The sequence below is a fragment of the Alexandromys fortis genome, unplaced genomic scaffold, assembly GCF_014885135.2.
Source record: "Alexandromys fortis isolate MF-2015 unplaced genomic scaffold, M_Fortis_MF-2015_v1.1 scaffold_86, whole genome shotgun sequence".
Classification (NCBI taxonomy): domain Eukaryota; kingdom Metazoa; phylum Chordata; class Mammalia; order Rodentia; family Cricetidae; genus Alexandromys; species Alexandromys fortis.
Genome location: NW_026067965.1, coordinates 5,190,400 through 5,206,087, shown reverse-complemented (window position 1 = coordinate 5,206,087; position 15,688 = coordinate 5,190,400). Strand labels below are relative to the sequence as shown.

General features: G+C 46.9%; 1 protein-coding gene across 3 annotated transcripts in view; it reads right to left on the bottom strand.

Moving 5' to 3' along the window:
• Window positions 1-15,688, bottom strand: part of Ntrk3 (neurotrophic receptor tyrosine kinase 3) — a 367,393-nt gene that overhangs the window by 294,645 nt on the left and 57,060 nt on the right. For all 3 annotated transcript variants that reach the window (XM_050154042.1, XM_050154043.1, XM_050154045.1), the window contains one exon: window positions 15,121-15,192. In XM_050154042.1, coding sequence (XP_050009999.1) covers window positions 15,121-15,192 — 72 coding nt within the window. The remainder of the gene's footprint in view (window positions 1-15,120; window positions 15,193-15,688) is intronic.

Here is a 15,688-nt window from a genome sequence, read left to right as displayed (position 1 = left end):
CAACCCAGGTAAAGGCTGTTCTTTGAGAAAGAAGGAGCACCGTACAGAGGAATCTAGGACGCCTGGGAGCACCAGAGAAGGCAGGAGCAGATGTCAGGGTGGTCCCAAGCACCTTCTAAGGTGTCCTTCCAAGGTGCTGTCCCAACCAGGTCTCTGCATGGACCAGGCAATCACCTTGAAGACTGAGACAGGGGGTTTGGATCATATCGTAAAAACATCAGAGTCACATTTAGGAGGATGATGGATGATGTTAGAATGTTCAGGCTCTGAAGGCTGAGGTAGAGAGAGAGAAACATCTCTGGGACAGCCCAGGATGCTGTGACACTTAAACCATGGAATGTGCGAGAGGCTGGGTCCCTGGTGTGGGAACATGAAGACATCCTTGTGGAAGGAGGCAGAGAGGCACTACACTATGGCTGGCAACAGATGCGGCCATAACAGAGGAGGCTCTGCTCTTCTGCAGCCCTGGGTCCTCTTTGTGCTCAAAAGTGAACAGTTCCCCTGCTCCAGTGAGTGGGTATCGGGTCACAGGGCGCACCTGAGTACGTGATCCATAGAAGCAAAGTGTTGCGGTTTAAATATGAAATGTCCCCTATAGGCTCCCATGTTTGATCTCTTGGTTCCCAGCTGGGCATGCTATTTTGGGAGGTTGTGAGACCTTTGAGAGACAAGGTCTAACTGAAGGAAGTGAATCACTGAGGGTCAAGCCTTGGGGTTTTAGCTGACATTAGCTTTCTCTCTCTCTCCCTCTCTCATCCCTCTATGTGTTCTCTCTCTCTCTCTCCCTCCCTCCCTCCCTCTCTCTCCCCCTCTCTCTCCCTCTCTCTCTCTTTCCCGCCCTCTCTCTTCTCTCTCTCTCTCTCTCTCTCTCTCTCTCTCTCTNCCCCTCTCTCTTCTCTCTCTCTCTCTCTCTCTCTCTCTCTCTCTCTCTCTCTCTCTCTCTCTCTTTCTCTCTGTGTGTGTGTCTCAGCTTCTTGGTACTTTCAGATGGAACAAGTCAAGCCACAGGCTCCTGACATTATAGCTGGAGCGACTTCCTGCTGTGTTTTAATCCTCATGATAGATGATAGACTGCAGCCCCTCCACCACGAGCAGGTATAAATCTCCCTGCCTTAAGTTGCTGCTTTCAGGTATTACACATTAATGAGAAAAGTAACTGATACCCAATGATTCTAATTCTTTTGCAGGACTGTCCTTGGGCCTGTGGCGGTTAGATGAGAATGCCCCCCATAGGCCCATGATTTTAACAGTTGATCACCGGAGAGAGGCACTCTTTGAAAGGATCAGTGGGTGTAGCCCTGTTGGAACAAGTGTGTCAGTGCGGGCAGGCTTCGAGGTTTCAGAAAACCCATTCCAAGCCCAGAGTCTCCCTCATCTTGTTGCCTGAGGATTCAGATGTTGAACTCTTAGCTACTTCTCCAGCACCATGTCTACTTGCATACCTCCAAGTTTCCTGCCATGATGACAATGGACTAAACCTCTGAAACTGTAAGTCAGCCCCAATTTAGATTTTTCCTGTATAAGAGTTGCCATAGTCATGGTGTCTCTTCACAACAATAGAACACGAAGATAGGGCCACAGTGAAGAATGGCTATGAGCTGTGTTGTCATCCCCAAAGGCATGTGGCCCTACAAACACATTGTGTCTCTAGACATACAGCATACAGTGCCCTCTACCTACAGCTGTTCTCCTTATTCCCTGCATCAACTCTTTGGCAGATGCCAAGTCCCAGACACTGATGGACTTAAGGGCACCTGCCATCACTCCAGGAGTTGTCTCTGCCATAACCCCTCCCTTCCCAGCAGACACATCATGTGCCTTTGCTAAATGACCCAGAGGACCCCAGTTCTCATCTCATTGTAATTTAACTATCTCCACACTGTCCCCTCCCACCCTAAACTGTCTCCATGAAGTCGATGACCTAAACACAAAGTTACTGGCATCTTTTGTCTGAGGCAGAGCAGAACATCAATAGATGTCCTTGGAAGGATTTAATGCATTCATATTTCAAAAAAAGTGCCCCATGACTCCAAGGACTATTATAAGTGGGCTTTGTAGTATTCTAAACCACAAAAGCACTGAGTGCTAAATGTCAGGTTCCAAGGGAAGGGAGAAGTTTGTCCCTGGGAATGAGGTTGATATCATTTTCATCAGCAAAACTCTTTTCAAAATCTTGAAAACTTGATCTTCAAACTGAAGACAGTGACGCACATACATCAACATCTTTAGCCAAGTACAAGAGGACAAGGTATTTTAGTCAAGTTCCCCTAGAGTTCTGTGTTCTGATATGGAGGGGACGTCTCACCCAGCAATAACCTCTACCCTTAAGCACCGAGCCGAGCTCACAGGAAGAAGGGAAAGCTCAGGAAGATGGGCAACTCCATGGCTTGACATTGATTATTCTCCCAAAGTGAACACAGGCTACAGCATGTCCCAAGGTGCTCCACGGCGCTTGTCAAAGTCTTTTGCCATCACCGTCCACTCCAATAACCCTGAGAACTGCGGAGAGTGACAGCTGTAATATTAGACCCAATTTATAGATGAAGTATAAAGAGGAGGAGCCACCTGTTCACTCTTGACAGAGCATGTATCTATTCCTTCATTGTCCATGACAACATGGCAACCATCAACCAGGGCATGAAAGGCATCAGAAGGACCAATGTCTACATCTCCAAACTTAGATTCTGGGTTCCAGCTTTCAAGAGGCCCACTGTAAAATGCCCATATCACCCTGAAATTCTTGACACACAAGAAGTGACTCCTCCAGCTGACTTCACTACTCAGTAAAGTTCTCAGCACAAGCAAGGCAGATGCCCTCTACCAGCACACAGGTGACCTTAAATGGTTCCCTGAACCCCAGACCCTCTGAGGAATTCAGCCTCCTTGGTCTGCATAGGCTGGAAAATCTGATGAGTGATGTCTTGGGAAGAGAAAAAAAATCACAGAAAAAGACCACACAAAAGAAACAGGGCTGTAAACTAGGAGGTGGCGTTGATGACCAAAGTCAGAAGAAACATCTGTATGAGAAAAAAGGAACTAAAGTGAGCAGGAGTGGATGCCTAGCGACCAACCACATTCTCTACATCCAGTTCCAGGTCACTACCTCCCACTCTTCTGTCTTGAGTCCCTCATTCAGGGTGACAATAACACATTGGCGCAACTTCGTCCATGACAGTAACTGCACCAACACCTCTTAAGAACTTCCAAGGATATATGTGCTAGAAAATTTCCAGAAGACTTGTACGGCACCAACCTGGCTCCAGTGAGCTCTCCACTATAACTCTCTACTTTCCTCACCCGCTAACTGCACACACACACACACACACACACACACACACACACACGGCCAGAATCCCAGAGGATCCTCAAAGTCCTTGTAGAGCTGAACAAGGACTGGCCTTCTGACATAGATTTGGATACAGGAAATATAACTGAGTAAGCACCGACTCTGTGCAGTCGCAGGAGAGGGTGTCCTGTGACTGATACTAATCCCTAGTGTTTCTGGAAAAATCTTAGGGCACGGTTTTTCAGCAGAGGTGATAAGAGGAAAGAGGTGACATGGCTCACGACCTCGTTCATTTTCACATTTTCCAGTCACTCTTATTCGTTTTTCAGAGACTCTCTTAATGTTGAGGAAGCATGATTTAAGAAGACCCAGTCTTTGTCACTGGGAATGTTTGTATCATTGCACAAACAGGCCCTTCTACAGGTTGGTTTCAGGGTCTGGGTTGGGCTTCTCATGTTGGCTTCAGGGCGTGTTGGGAGAGACAGAATCTAGAATCCAGAGACCAAGTCAGCCGGGGCTAGTGCAAGGCGAACCCCTCTGGAAGACATGGACCCTTCCAGCTCAGGGCAGTCTCCGTAGCTGACTCACCTAAAAGATCGGCCAGGAAAGGCAGAAGCTCCGCAGAACCAAAGCAAACCCTCAGAGATAGAGGGGTTAACCTGGGAGGAAGGGAGGCTTTTGCACATTCATCAGAAAGAAACAAGGGAGGAGACACGAGGCGCCAGCTTGCTAAGGGACGAAGTGGAACTGAGATTAATGATGACTCCAAAACAGCCAAGGCACTAAACTCATTTTCTAAATCTGTCCTTAACAAGAGAAATGGACAAAAGAGATGTGGACAAATGGGAAGTAATGAAGCCTTAGGGGAGGGGGAAAAAAAAGAAAAGAAAATCTATCGAGAATAATCAAGACCAGAAAATACAAACACACTGCGTAACTCCCAAGGCTGGGAACCATGCAGGCCAGAGGCCAAAATGTTTACCCAGCAGTGGACTGAGTAGTTCAACATTAAAAGTTGACAAGGTTATAAGAAAAATCTTAATAGTTTGATTAGGGGGAATCCTGAGATCCAAGATGTCTGGCATTGGGAAGAACCACGTCTATAAGGTGACTTTGGTACTTCCCGCTAAGAGGGCTATGTAAAAAGCTATAGAGAGCATGCAGCGGACCAGCAAGAGCAGCCCATGGCCATGTTATCTAGGTCACAGTGGTCCTGCCCTGAGCGGATCAGAATGCTGACCATCAAAACAGTGAACACAGAGAAATTGCCAAAGAGGACATGGGTACCCAGGACCACAGGAGACTGGAGGAGAGACACAAATGGTCGCGAAGAGAGAAAATCAATTGAGGAAGCTTGCCACCTGCATCGCTAGGGAACAAGGAATAATTTCTACACGAGGCCCCGAGAGAGGCGATTGCTCAGTCAACTAATGGTGTCAGTGGACTGGGAATTGACTGCCTTCGCGGGCAGCAGATAAATGGGTAGCGGCTGAGAAAGTCCAGTTAGGAATCCGCAGCTTGGTGAATTCTGCGGCGCAAATTCATCTGGGGCTCTAGAAGATCTGTGTGAAAGGAACAAGAAGAGATGTGCTCTAGGTCATCCAATGCCAAAGGAGCTGGACTGTGGGAAGAGTGAAGAGACCCCCACCCATCTCCAGGGGGCACTCAGCTACCCAAGCTGCACCTGAAGGCTTGAAGCCACAGGATGCTGGAACAGCGTCATCTGCACACGTTATAGTGGGGTGAGCACACGCAGACACAGATCTGCCTGAGGCAGGGTCCAGAGAATGGGAAGAGAAATCAGTGGCTGAAAGTCCGGGGTTCTCACAACCACGTGGCATGGAACATCATTGATCATTGAGCATCTTTGTCTTTGCAGAGCGTCTCAGAACATCAGCTAGCAAGCTAAGGGGCACTGCCCGCTTACCCACACCCTGTCTGTGGCCAGGTATTAGCCACAGGGGCTCATTTGGTGGTCTCTCGTGGACCTTCCCTCTCAGAGCCCATTCTAGGAAGGACAGTTTATCACCTTCCTCTTCTCGATCCCGGCTCCTGAGAACTGACAACAGCCAGAACAGAACAGAGGGCGGAAAGGGGCTGTTATGAGAATGCGCACTAGAGGCCCAGAAGCAGGTTACCTGTAGTTGGCTTCTGGCTTTGCCATTTGGTGGCTGTGGAATTAGGCAACCTGCCTACACCTCTCTCTGCTTCAAACAGCCATGAGGAAAACGGGGAGGGTGATGGCATGTACTTACTATTGTGAGCACAGAATGGCATATAGAGAGCTTGGTAAAAGCTCAGCGCACAGCAGTGGTTCCCAGAAGCCACATCCTCCAAGTCGTTGGATTGGAACACTTGGCCCTCCAGAGAGACCAGATAGGTGGGCAGAAGGCAGCCGGCAGGACAAAAACAAACTGACAAGAGCTTTCCTCTGGCCTCGACGCCCTGGGGTGCCAGCTGTGTCCTAGCTCAGACCTTTCTTCCAGGAAGAATTTCCTAAACTGCTCTAAGGTCGAGACTGGGTCATCCAAAGAGTGCCTCGTTTTGTGAGGTGTGGAAACAGACTTAATGGGCTAAGCAGCTTAGCCAAGATCACCGCACGGTAGAGAAGCAAGGGGGCGAGAGGCACGGTTACCCAGAACCACCACATTTAAACAGTACCTCTCGCACACCGACAGCCATCCTTACGAGCCCCCTTCCCACCCTTGGCTCCTCTCCAGGCCGCCACTCAAATACACCACTGCATATGGTCCTGGCTCAATCTTCGCAAATCAGTGGATCTGTGGAAATCCTATCCCATGGGCAAATGGCTCCATTTTCAAGTCCTGTTCTATTGGCAGTTCTCTCTGTTTACCTGATGGCCAGACACAGCCTAGACACAGAAACACGTGTCTAAACAGCTCTAGGAGGAAGTCTATGTGGATATGGCCGTACATATCTGTAGTGATATTTCATTTGCATTTTAATAAATAAAGCTTGCCTGGAGTTCACAGAGTAAAACAGCCACACTGGCCAGCCTTACAGACCAGGCTACAATAACACACTCCTTTAATCCCAGGAGCCACACTAGTTTGCCACAGAAACCAGGTGGTGCATGCCTTTAATCCCAGTGATGTGCAACTTTAATTCCAGAACCAGAGGAGACAGCTCTCAGTCTCAGTCTCATTCGGAGATTCCTGGAGGCAGGATCGCCATTTCAGACAGAGGTAGAAGTAAAAGACAGTGGCTGGCTGCTTTGCTTTTCTGATCTTCAGGTTGAGCCTGAAGATGCATCATATATCCTTGGCTGTAGCAGCTGTACCCAGACCTACAGCCCTTCCAGATCCCAGCTCCACAGTCACCTCCCCCACTGCAGACCAGCTTTGTCCATTGACCCCCTGAGGTTTCCAGTGGGAAGACACGGAAAATGACGGCTGTCTGTGCAGCCTGTCAAAATTTACAGAACTGTAACCACCTCATTTATCTGCTAGTTTGTATATTTAAATGACAGAAGGCTCAATGCTAGGCCCATGAGAGCAGCCCCCTCCCTGCACAGTGGAGGAAAGAATGTAGTTAACAATCAAGGCACCAATAGTGTGGTAGGTGCCTGGTGGCCCATCTACTTCATGTACAGGGTAGAGATACTGTCATTTATGAGTTCTCTTTTTCATCTTCTAGTGACCACAGCAAAAGTTTATTTCTCTCTATATGACCAGGGAAGGTCAGCTGTGGTGTGGCCCCATCATCCTCCCCTCAAGACTCAGGCTAACAGAGAGGCCTCCATCTGCAGCATCACCGTATCCTGCTCCATAGCAGAGTGAAAAGAGATACGGTGGCTGATGTGGGAGGTCCTTCTGTATATGTGATGCTTTCATTGGTTAATGAATAAAGCTGTTTTGGCCAATGGCTTAGCAGAGTAAAGCCATGCAGGAAATAGAGAGTAGGCAGATCCAGGGAGACACCATGGAGCTGCTTAAGAAGCAAGAGGTAACAAACCACAAGCTTTATGGTAAGATACAAAATAATAGAAATCTGTTAATTTAAGATGTAAGAATAAGTTAAGAAGAAACTTGAGCTAATAGGCCAAACAGTGTTGTAATTAATATAGTTTCTGTGTGATTATTTGGGTCTGAGCAGCCTAGAAATGAAAGAGCAGTCTCTGCTTACAAAGTGGCCTCATGAGAACCAGGAAAATTACTGAAGCTTCTGCCAAGAAGGAAAACAAGATGTGTGTGTGTGTGTGTATGTGTGTGTTCATATGTGTGCAGGCATACATGTATGTGGTGGTGTACATGTATGTATATGTGAATGCATGCATGTAGAGGCCTGAGATTGATGTCAGAATATTCCTCAGTCACTCTTGCACCTTATTCTTTGAGACAGGGTCTCTCAGTTACACCCAGAGCTCACCCAAATGCAAGTCTCACTCACTTGCTCTGGTTTTCCCTTGGCTTCACCTTCCGAGGCTGGAGTTACAGGCTAGCCATTGTGTCCACCAGGCATTCACATGGATTCTAAAGAGCTGAACTCTACTCCTCTTGCTTGACAAATGCTTTTCCTTTTGATCCTCCTGCCTCCACTTCCTAAGTACTGAGATTACAGAAGTATGCCACCACATCTACTAGGAATATGATTTTTTTAAATGGCTCAACTGTGCACCTCTCTGGAACACCCTCCAAAGGGGCTCCTAACTCGGGTATAAAGGAAGTCTGAACAGCTCTGAAATTTTCAGGAAAGCTGTATGTGCATGTGCAGAAAAATGGTTTCTCTGGGGATAAAAATTTATGTTATTTTAATGCCAAGGATTGATCACAGGGTCATTTACAAACTGGGCAAATGATCATTAAGCTATGTCCTCAACTTCCCTATATTGGGATAAAATCTATTGCTTTAATCACTCTCTCTAAAAGTTAAAATAAAGTAGGTGCCACTGTTTTGACATTGGTAAATCTTAAGAAGAGGAAGCATATCTGTGTGTTGATCAATTGTCTGCACCGTGAAGCACTTTGAGGGGACATGAAGACCTCTTAAATCACACTTCTCTGCTTATTTATTAACCCACATAAGGAAACTGACCACCACACCCTCAAAGGAAAAAAATAGCAACTCATTTTTACTGATTCTTATTATGGGCCAGACATTCTCCTTAATACTTGCTAAGGCTCAACATGTTTCATCTTGCTAATAAGCACATCATCCCCATTTTCCAAATGAGAAGCTGAGGCACAGAGAGGCAGGATGGTAAGGACACAGCTGTTGGCTCTGTAGTCTTAATTTTTGTTCATTCTTGCTCATGTTGGTTTGGTGGAGTCTGCTATGTTGCATTTGTAAAACTGGGCATCAAACTCAAGGCTTCATACACCATAAGCAATTCTCTACTGTTAGATTATTCCCCGGTCCCTCACATTCTTAGAATGTCAGTAATTCACAAGCATCCTTATTTTTAAATTAGATTGCAATGGTTTCTGCAACACACAGAAGTCTGGGGGACGCTGGGGAAACAGGATCCAAGTTGGTAGGGTAATGTGAAAGAAAGGCCACACGGAGTATTTAGTCCTTGCCTTGCTCCTGCTCTAACACATGGAGATCTTAGTGAGATCTTCACCATCATCAAGACATCTTCTCATCCAGAGGTTGATCAAGGCCAATGAGAGTCACTCACCTGGTCCTAGGTACTGGGTACAGACAGTGAATTATACCAAGTCTCTATCCCACAGCAGTTTACACTGCAGTAGAGGACATCAAGTATAAACCATCGTACAAATAACTGGATGGTTATTTTTCTAACAGTCGGTGGATTTTTAAAAATAAAATACCCAAGGAAATGATCAAGCCACGCTATATAATAAAAAGTGATAGGTTTGTAAAGAGAAGAAAAGTCCCCTCAGTTTTAGTGGTGAGAGAAGGCTTGGAAAAGCAAGAGACATCAGAGAAAATGGCGGTGAGCATGGTTAGACGGATCTAGGCTGGGGGATTTCTCTGGGTCAGATGGATCAGCAGATACAAAAACTCACAAGGTGGGGATGAGCCTGGCATGTCCAGGAAGTCAGAGAAGGCTTGAGTCTACATCAGGGAGAGCAAGGAGAAAGCACACGGGAATTAGACAGGGACGGGAGCCACAACTTAAATCCTGACTCGGGCTTTTACATAAATAAAGCAAGAAGTAATTGGAGGGTTTTAGGCAGAGAAGTGGCGTTGTTGAATCTATGTGCTTAAAATATCACTCTGAGCCAGGCCTGAGGGCACATACTTGCATTCCTTCTCTTGGGAGTTAGGGGGATCAGGAGTTCAAACCAACCTCAGCTACACAGTGAGTGCAAGGCCAGCTTGGGTTACAACACACCTTGTCTCAAAATAGAAAAAAAGAAAGAAATCATGCTTACAGCTTTGTTGAGAGTGAACTGTAGCTGTAACAAGTGGAACCAGGCTGGTTGTGACGGGCTTGTCCTTCCAACTTGTAGAAAGCTGAGGCTGGAGAACTTTTGGGTTTGAGGCCAACCTGAGTGGTATGGTGAGATCCTGTCTTGAAACCAAACCAAACAAAGGAAGACTCCCACTTTGGCCAAGCTAAGCATGAATTAGCCACCCACATAGGGGTATGGAACAGAGAGCCAAGAGGCAAGGCTGGGAGCAGGGATAAGAATCTGAATTTGAGAATTACTTCTAGCAGCCCTTCCAGGTTAACTATCTGCCATCTCTGAAACCAGATACAAGAGGGAGGGAGTGGTGAGGTGGGGGGTGCTGAGCCTTTCACAATGTGCTGAATTAAGCTCTTTCCATGCTTGTCTTATTGAAGGTTCTGAAAGTACTAAGTAGGAGAGGATCTTATACTTCCTTCCAAACTCTCAGTATTTCCCTAGCTTCCCTAAGGTCAACAACAGTGAGTAAAAAATCTCAGGTGTGACTCTCCAAAGCCCTTGGTCCATGACCATCAGTAATACAGAGTATTCAGAGGCTGAATCCTCCACAAAGGACAGAGAAGGAAGGCCACGTGCATGGAGGCAGTAAGGGGACAAGCTTGTCAGTCACCAACCCCACTGAGACTCGGGGGGGGGGGGAAGGCTCAGTGCAGAGGCAAGGGGCAGGCATGGCGTTTATTATTAAAATATCAGCCTATCAGCCTGGAATCCAAAATCAGGCTATTTCAACCTCTAGTGGTTTGTAATACATAATAAATCAGCCTCTCCATGTTTGCATGCCCGTTCCCTCAGGAGAAATGGATTGCATACTGTCCAGCCAGTGACCAGGCGGGTGGGGCCTCCAGCCATTTCCTTTATCCTACCCACCTAAACAGTGCTGACCTTCTCTCCTTGGAAACCTAACATCGTTGCCACAATCATGTCCAAACTGAGGCATTCCCGCCTTATCCCACCCTCATACCCAGCAGCCAGGAGCTGGGGTTCCCAGCTGAACAGACCCAGCGAATTTCTGGCTATAACAACTGAACATGACCGAGAGCCCACCAGGACCAACTCCGAGGAATTAAAGAAATTCCTTTGGCTTGCCGGAATCTTATGTTAAATATTCTCGGAAGTAAGTAGGCCATAGGCTAACACTAAGAAATCGTTCACAATAAAGATATTCAGCTAGTAACGCAACCGCTGGTACAGGATCCGACCTGAATAGGGAAAGAGACGAAACGGCTTTCTCAGCCGAGCTCTTTGAGGCTGGATGGTGCTAAATCTCCAGGGAGAAATTGCAGCTCTCTAATAAAACTTTAAAGACCCCACGTTCCACGTCCCTCCCCTCTCCCACCCCGCTCTCCCCCCATACACACCCCTGTCGGAAGCACTTGCTAAAAAAGCCAGAGGAAAGAAACACTTTGGGGATGTAAGAAAGTGCACAGACTTCAGAGTCAGAGGGATTGAGTCCTCAGCCTGACTACTACACTAGCTTATGGTATGACCTTAGGAGAAATCAACAGTGACTTATAGGACTCAGTGTGCTCATCCACAGAATGGGGACCAAGAAGCTCTCAGGGAAACACCATGCCGAGTGATGTGAGCCCAAATCTGCAAAGGCACTAGGTCCATTTCTTGGCTCATAGTAAATTCTTAATGAATAGTAATTAGCCTCTCTCTCTTCTTTTCTAAGACATGTGCATTGTGTGTGCACATGTGTGTGCGCATGAGTGTATGCACGTGTGCATGAGCATGTGTTTGTATGGGCATGAACATGTGTGTGCACATGAGTGTGTGCATGAGCATGTGTTTGTGCTTACATACACTTGTGTGCATGTGAAGATCAGAAGCCAACTCCAGATGTCATTCCTCGGGAGCCGGTTCTGTTGTTTTTGTGAGATGGACTCTCTCAAGGGCCTGGGGTGGCTGATCCAGCTGCACTGGCTGGCCAGGAAGCACAAGCCTGTCTCTACCTCCTCAGTGTTGGGATTCCAAAACCATGTCTGGATTTTTTTAGATGGACTCTAGAGAGAAAATGCAGCAAGTACTTTACTAGCTAAGCAATCTCTCCCCTAGAGACTTGTAGTTTTAGTGCAATTTGTAAGAATCTTAGGGGGTTGTGTTTGGTTGTTTGGTTGGTTTTTGTTTTGTTTTTTTACTTACTTCAACAAGGCCACAGGGTTGGTTGGGTTGATTGGTTTGTTTTGTTGTTGTTGGCCTTCTCACTCATAGGTATAATAGGAAGATTCCTAGAAAGAGAATGTAAGAACCTAGGCAGGTTTCTGCTTCTGCTACTTACCAATAAGGCTCTCTCTGTGCCTTGGAAATCAAGCTTCCTACAGCAGCCACCAGGATGGCTACGAGAACTTGGTGAGATGAAGTATGTGTATGCATTAAGTACCCCAGAAATCAGGGAGTGTTTTAAGATGAAGGAAACACCATCACTGGGGCACAGTCCATAGACGGCATCTACATTACTCTGCTCACGAGGTACGCCCCCCCACAACGAGACACAGTCTGTATGTGACCCACACTACAGAAACTTAAAGGGGAAAAAGAACCAGCCACAGAAGTGGGTCTTGGAAGACTCAGGAGATAATCCATATTCAGTCGTGTTAGTGGATGTGGCCTCTAGACATTTACAAGTAAGGACGCTAGAGACTTATCCATTGCTGAGGTCGCACCTGGGATGAGAAGCACCTAGAAAGCTCTACACAGAGTCTAAAGCAAGAGAGACGGAGCAGAGAGAAGAAAGAAATGTATCCAGGTTGATGCATCCATAGTCAAGGAGAGCAGACGGCAGATACTGAAAACAGGTATACTGCAGGCATGAGGGAGCTGGAATGTGTGGAACAGCAACCCAGCTGCTCCAGGATAAAGACAGGTCAGGGAAGGCACTGAGAACATCTTGTCTCTCCCACTGGGTTCTGTAATCAGCAACAGCAGAACACATTATCATTACTAGTAAGCATAATTTCTGAACTCTACTTGCTAGGGTACAAGCCATACAGGACATTAGTTGTGTAGTCTTTGCCTAGAAGAGACACTGCCCTTTTCCTCAATTAGCAAGCCAATGTTTCCATTATCAAGTTGAAAAGTCATTAGGCTTGAGGATCCCTGATCTACATAAGAGAGTTAAAAAAAAACATCCAGTCCCCCAGAAAGGTCTTTCTGAATATCTCAGTTTTGCATGTCCAGCAAAAGAGAGAAGAAAGCTGAAGCAGCCAATAGGAGATGGTCACTTATAGACCTTAAGGCGACCTAGGGATGCTTGCTGTCAAACCTTGACCTTGACATCACAGGCTCATTTTCTGATGTGGAGAATAATTCTACTGGTCACAGGGACAGCTTCACTGCTGAAGGACTGTGTGAAGGACAGTACCCATCAGATGACTGAGATGACTTGGGCCAGAATACCACTTATTGTTTCTTCTTCTGTACAGAGGGGAGAAGAAACATCTTCTCAGACATTTCCCTTTAAAAAAAAAAGTGGGGGGAGAAATAGCAGCCGAGCCAGGGCTTGGCAATTAGTGTTGGAGTAAGTGATCGCCTTGTGATTGCTCAGCTGGGGCCCGAAGACTTGTAAATGCATTTAGAAGACAGAAATAGAAGATGTTGTGAGAGAGGAGCGAAACCTGGACCATTTGCCAGGAGAAAATGTCCCAGAGCTGCCGGGAAATTCACTCAGTAGGGATTTGGGGTGTGTCTTCACAAATGGCCGGAGTTCACTCATAAAACCTTACCGATGTGCCAGACTGTATGCCTCGCCCTGTGGATCTGTCACCCTCAGCCTCCTCTGGAGCACCCACCATATCTAACAGAGCACTCTGGGTGGGTGCTGGTGCTTTAGCTCATCTTGAGTAAGTCTGGTGACATTGGGCTGCACTTCGTATAACAGTAGTCAGCTGGAACCGTCATGTGCTTCCACAGCCCCAACTGTCCCCACCTGATCGACCATGAAGAACATGTGGTTTCACGACCTCTGAATGTTGTGAAAAAGGAGAGCTCTCCGATGTCAAAAGCTCTTTCCCTTGGGAAGTTTTACAATGAAACTCGAATCCCCAATAAAATAAACACCTGGAACATCTGGTCCAAGGCCCTTCTCTGGTTGCAGCGCTCTACCAATAGCTGTGAAGAACACACACATCAGGAAAATTGTGCCATGGGATGTAAACCATAGCAAGGGAGCAAGAGCTGAGCTAGACAGTTAAAAGGGAGGTCTTGGTCCCCCATTGTTAATACAAATGGTCCCAAACAATGGCCAGGGAGCTTGCTATTTCTAGAGGGAAGAAAGAAAATTCCACACAAAACAGAAGTGACTGAAAGAAAGAAATAACTATTCACCCTGTGCTTGGGAAAACACACAAACCTGAGAGTATAGCCGGGACCTCTGTAAAAAGAAACCACTCCCCAACCATAATTGTTCAGAATCTCTTCTGACCCCCTACACCCGCTGCCTGCCACTTCTTCACAGCATCCCTTAGAAGCTCTGCTTCTTTATAAGAAATCTTTACCCAGAAAGTTGCCTTCCATTATCAAGTGCCAACTACAGTGGCCAACGAAAGACCAGTCAGCCTGCCAGTAGGTCCTCTGCTTCTGTTCCACAGTGGATCCCAACACCATCCAATTCATGCATACTCTCTGCTCTTTGGGGTATACGCACTGAAGATCCACAAGGCTATTCTTCTTGAGCGAGAGAGCTGACCCAGACAACTGGTATACCCCTGTGGAGGTGTCAGTTGTCTTGTCCTTGATCACTTACTGGAGGTTTTCTTTCATGTTCCCTTGAGGCACAAGAAATAACTGCCCTCCCTCCAAATCTCATAGTCTGCCTACCCAGACCTAGACTTGGAGAAGAAGCATACATGTGGATGATTCCACTCTTCTGAGGTCTGCCTAAAGAATTTATTCCACTAGTCAGTCATGGCAAAGAGGGAATACAGAGTGAGGGTGGCACAAACAGGCACAGATACCCATCATCATGTGTCCACTGTCCCATCCCAAACCAAGACCTGTGATCTTATGTAGATGCTTCCATTTCTCGAAGCTCTTCTGTATTGAATCTAGACTCTTCTCATACTTGGTCTGGTCTTGCTTTCCTTCTTCCTGTAATCCCCAACCTCCGCACATACACACCCCTACTACCTACGCACACTCTCAGAAGAGTCAGGTCCATATTAAGTCCCTGTCATTTACATTCCCATAAAACTGAAAATTTCATTATAAAAGATACAAACTCGCAAGCCAAGAGACTCTCCCACTCAGCCCTGGATTACTTCTACTTAAAACCTTTGAGGTTACTGAGTCCCAAATGCTTATGCTAAGGAGGTAAAACTGAAGACCTAAGAAAGGTAAAGGCTTTGTCCAAGGTCAACAAATATTAAAGCCAGCTTCACGGTCCAGGGTGCATCTCCATGCATGCACCCCTGCCTCCCAAAATCCAGTTCTACTCACATATAACGCAAGTGGGGGTTCTTGGCGAAGGCTCTGGGCTGAATGTTCCGGAGTCCAGAGTTCTTGATGGTCCTAAGCAGAGAGAAAAGAAGGTCAATAGAATTCCAGAGCCGGAAAGAAGGCTATAGACTCCCCTGTGAGTAGGCTGTGGCTCTCTTCGTTGCTAGTCACCCTAGATGGCCAAGAGCGGCTCAGTGAGAGACACAAGCCCAATTCCTTTGGAGAACTGGGTGAGGGTTGGAACATGAGCAATCACTGATGGCAGCTAGTCACTACCCATCCTGAGCAGCAGTTGAGAATCAGGCTCCTGGTGCCCCAAAGACAAGGAGATTTCAGTCTCGTGTGCCTTCTCCTCCTCACACCTGGTCCTCCCTGCCTAGAGCCCTGACGTTCACTGCAGTTGTGAAGGATACTGGAACACTGGAACACTGGGAATGGGGTATGGGGCTGTGCCAAGCACAGGAATGGAGAAAGAACGCAATCCCAGCAGGCATGGGGACAAGGCTGCCTTGAAATGCTAAACTCAGATAACCCCCAAGCCTATTCAGATTAAGGTGGCCCCTGACAA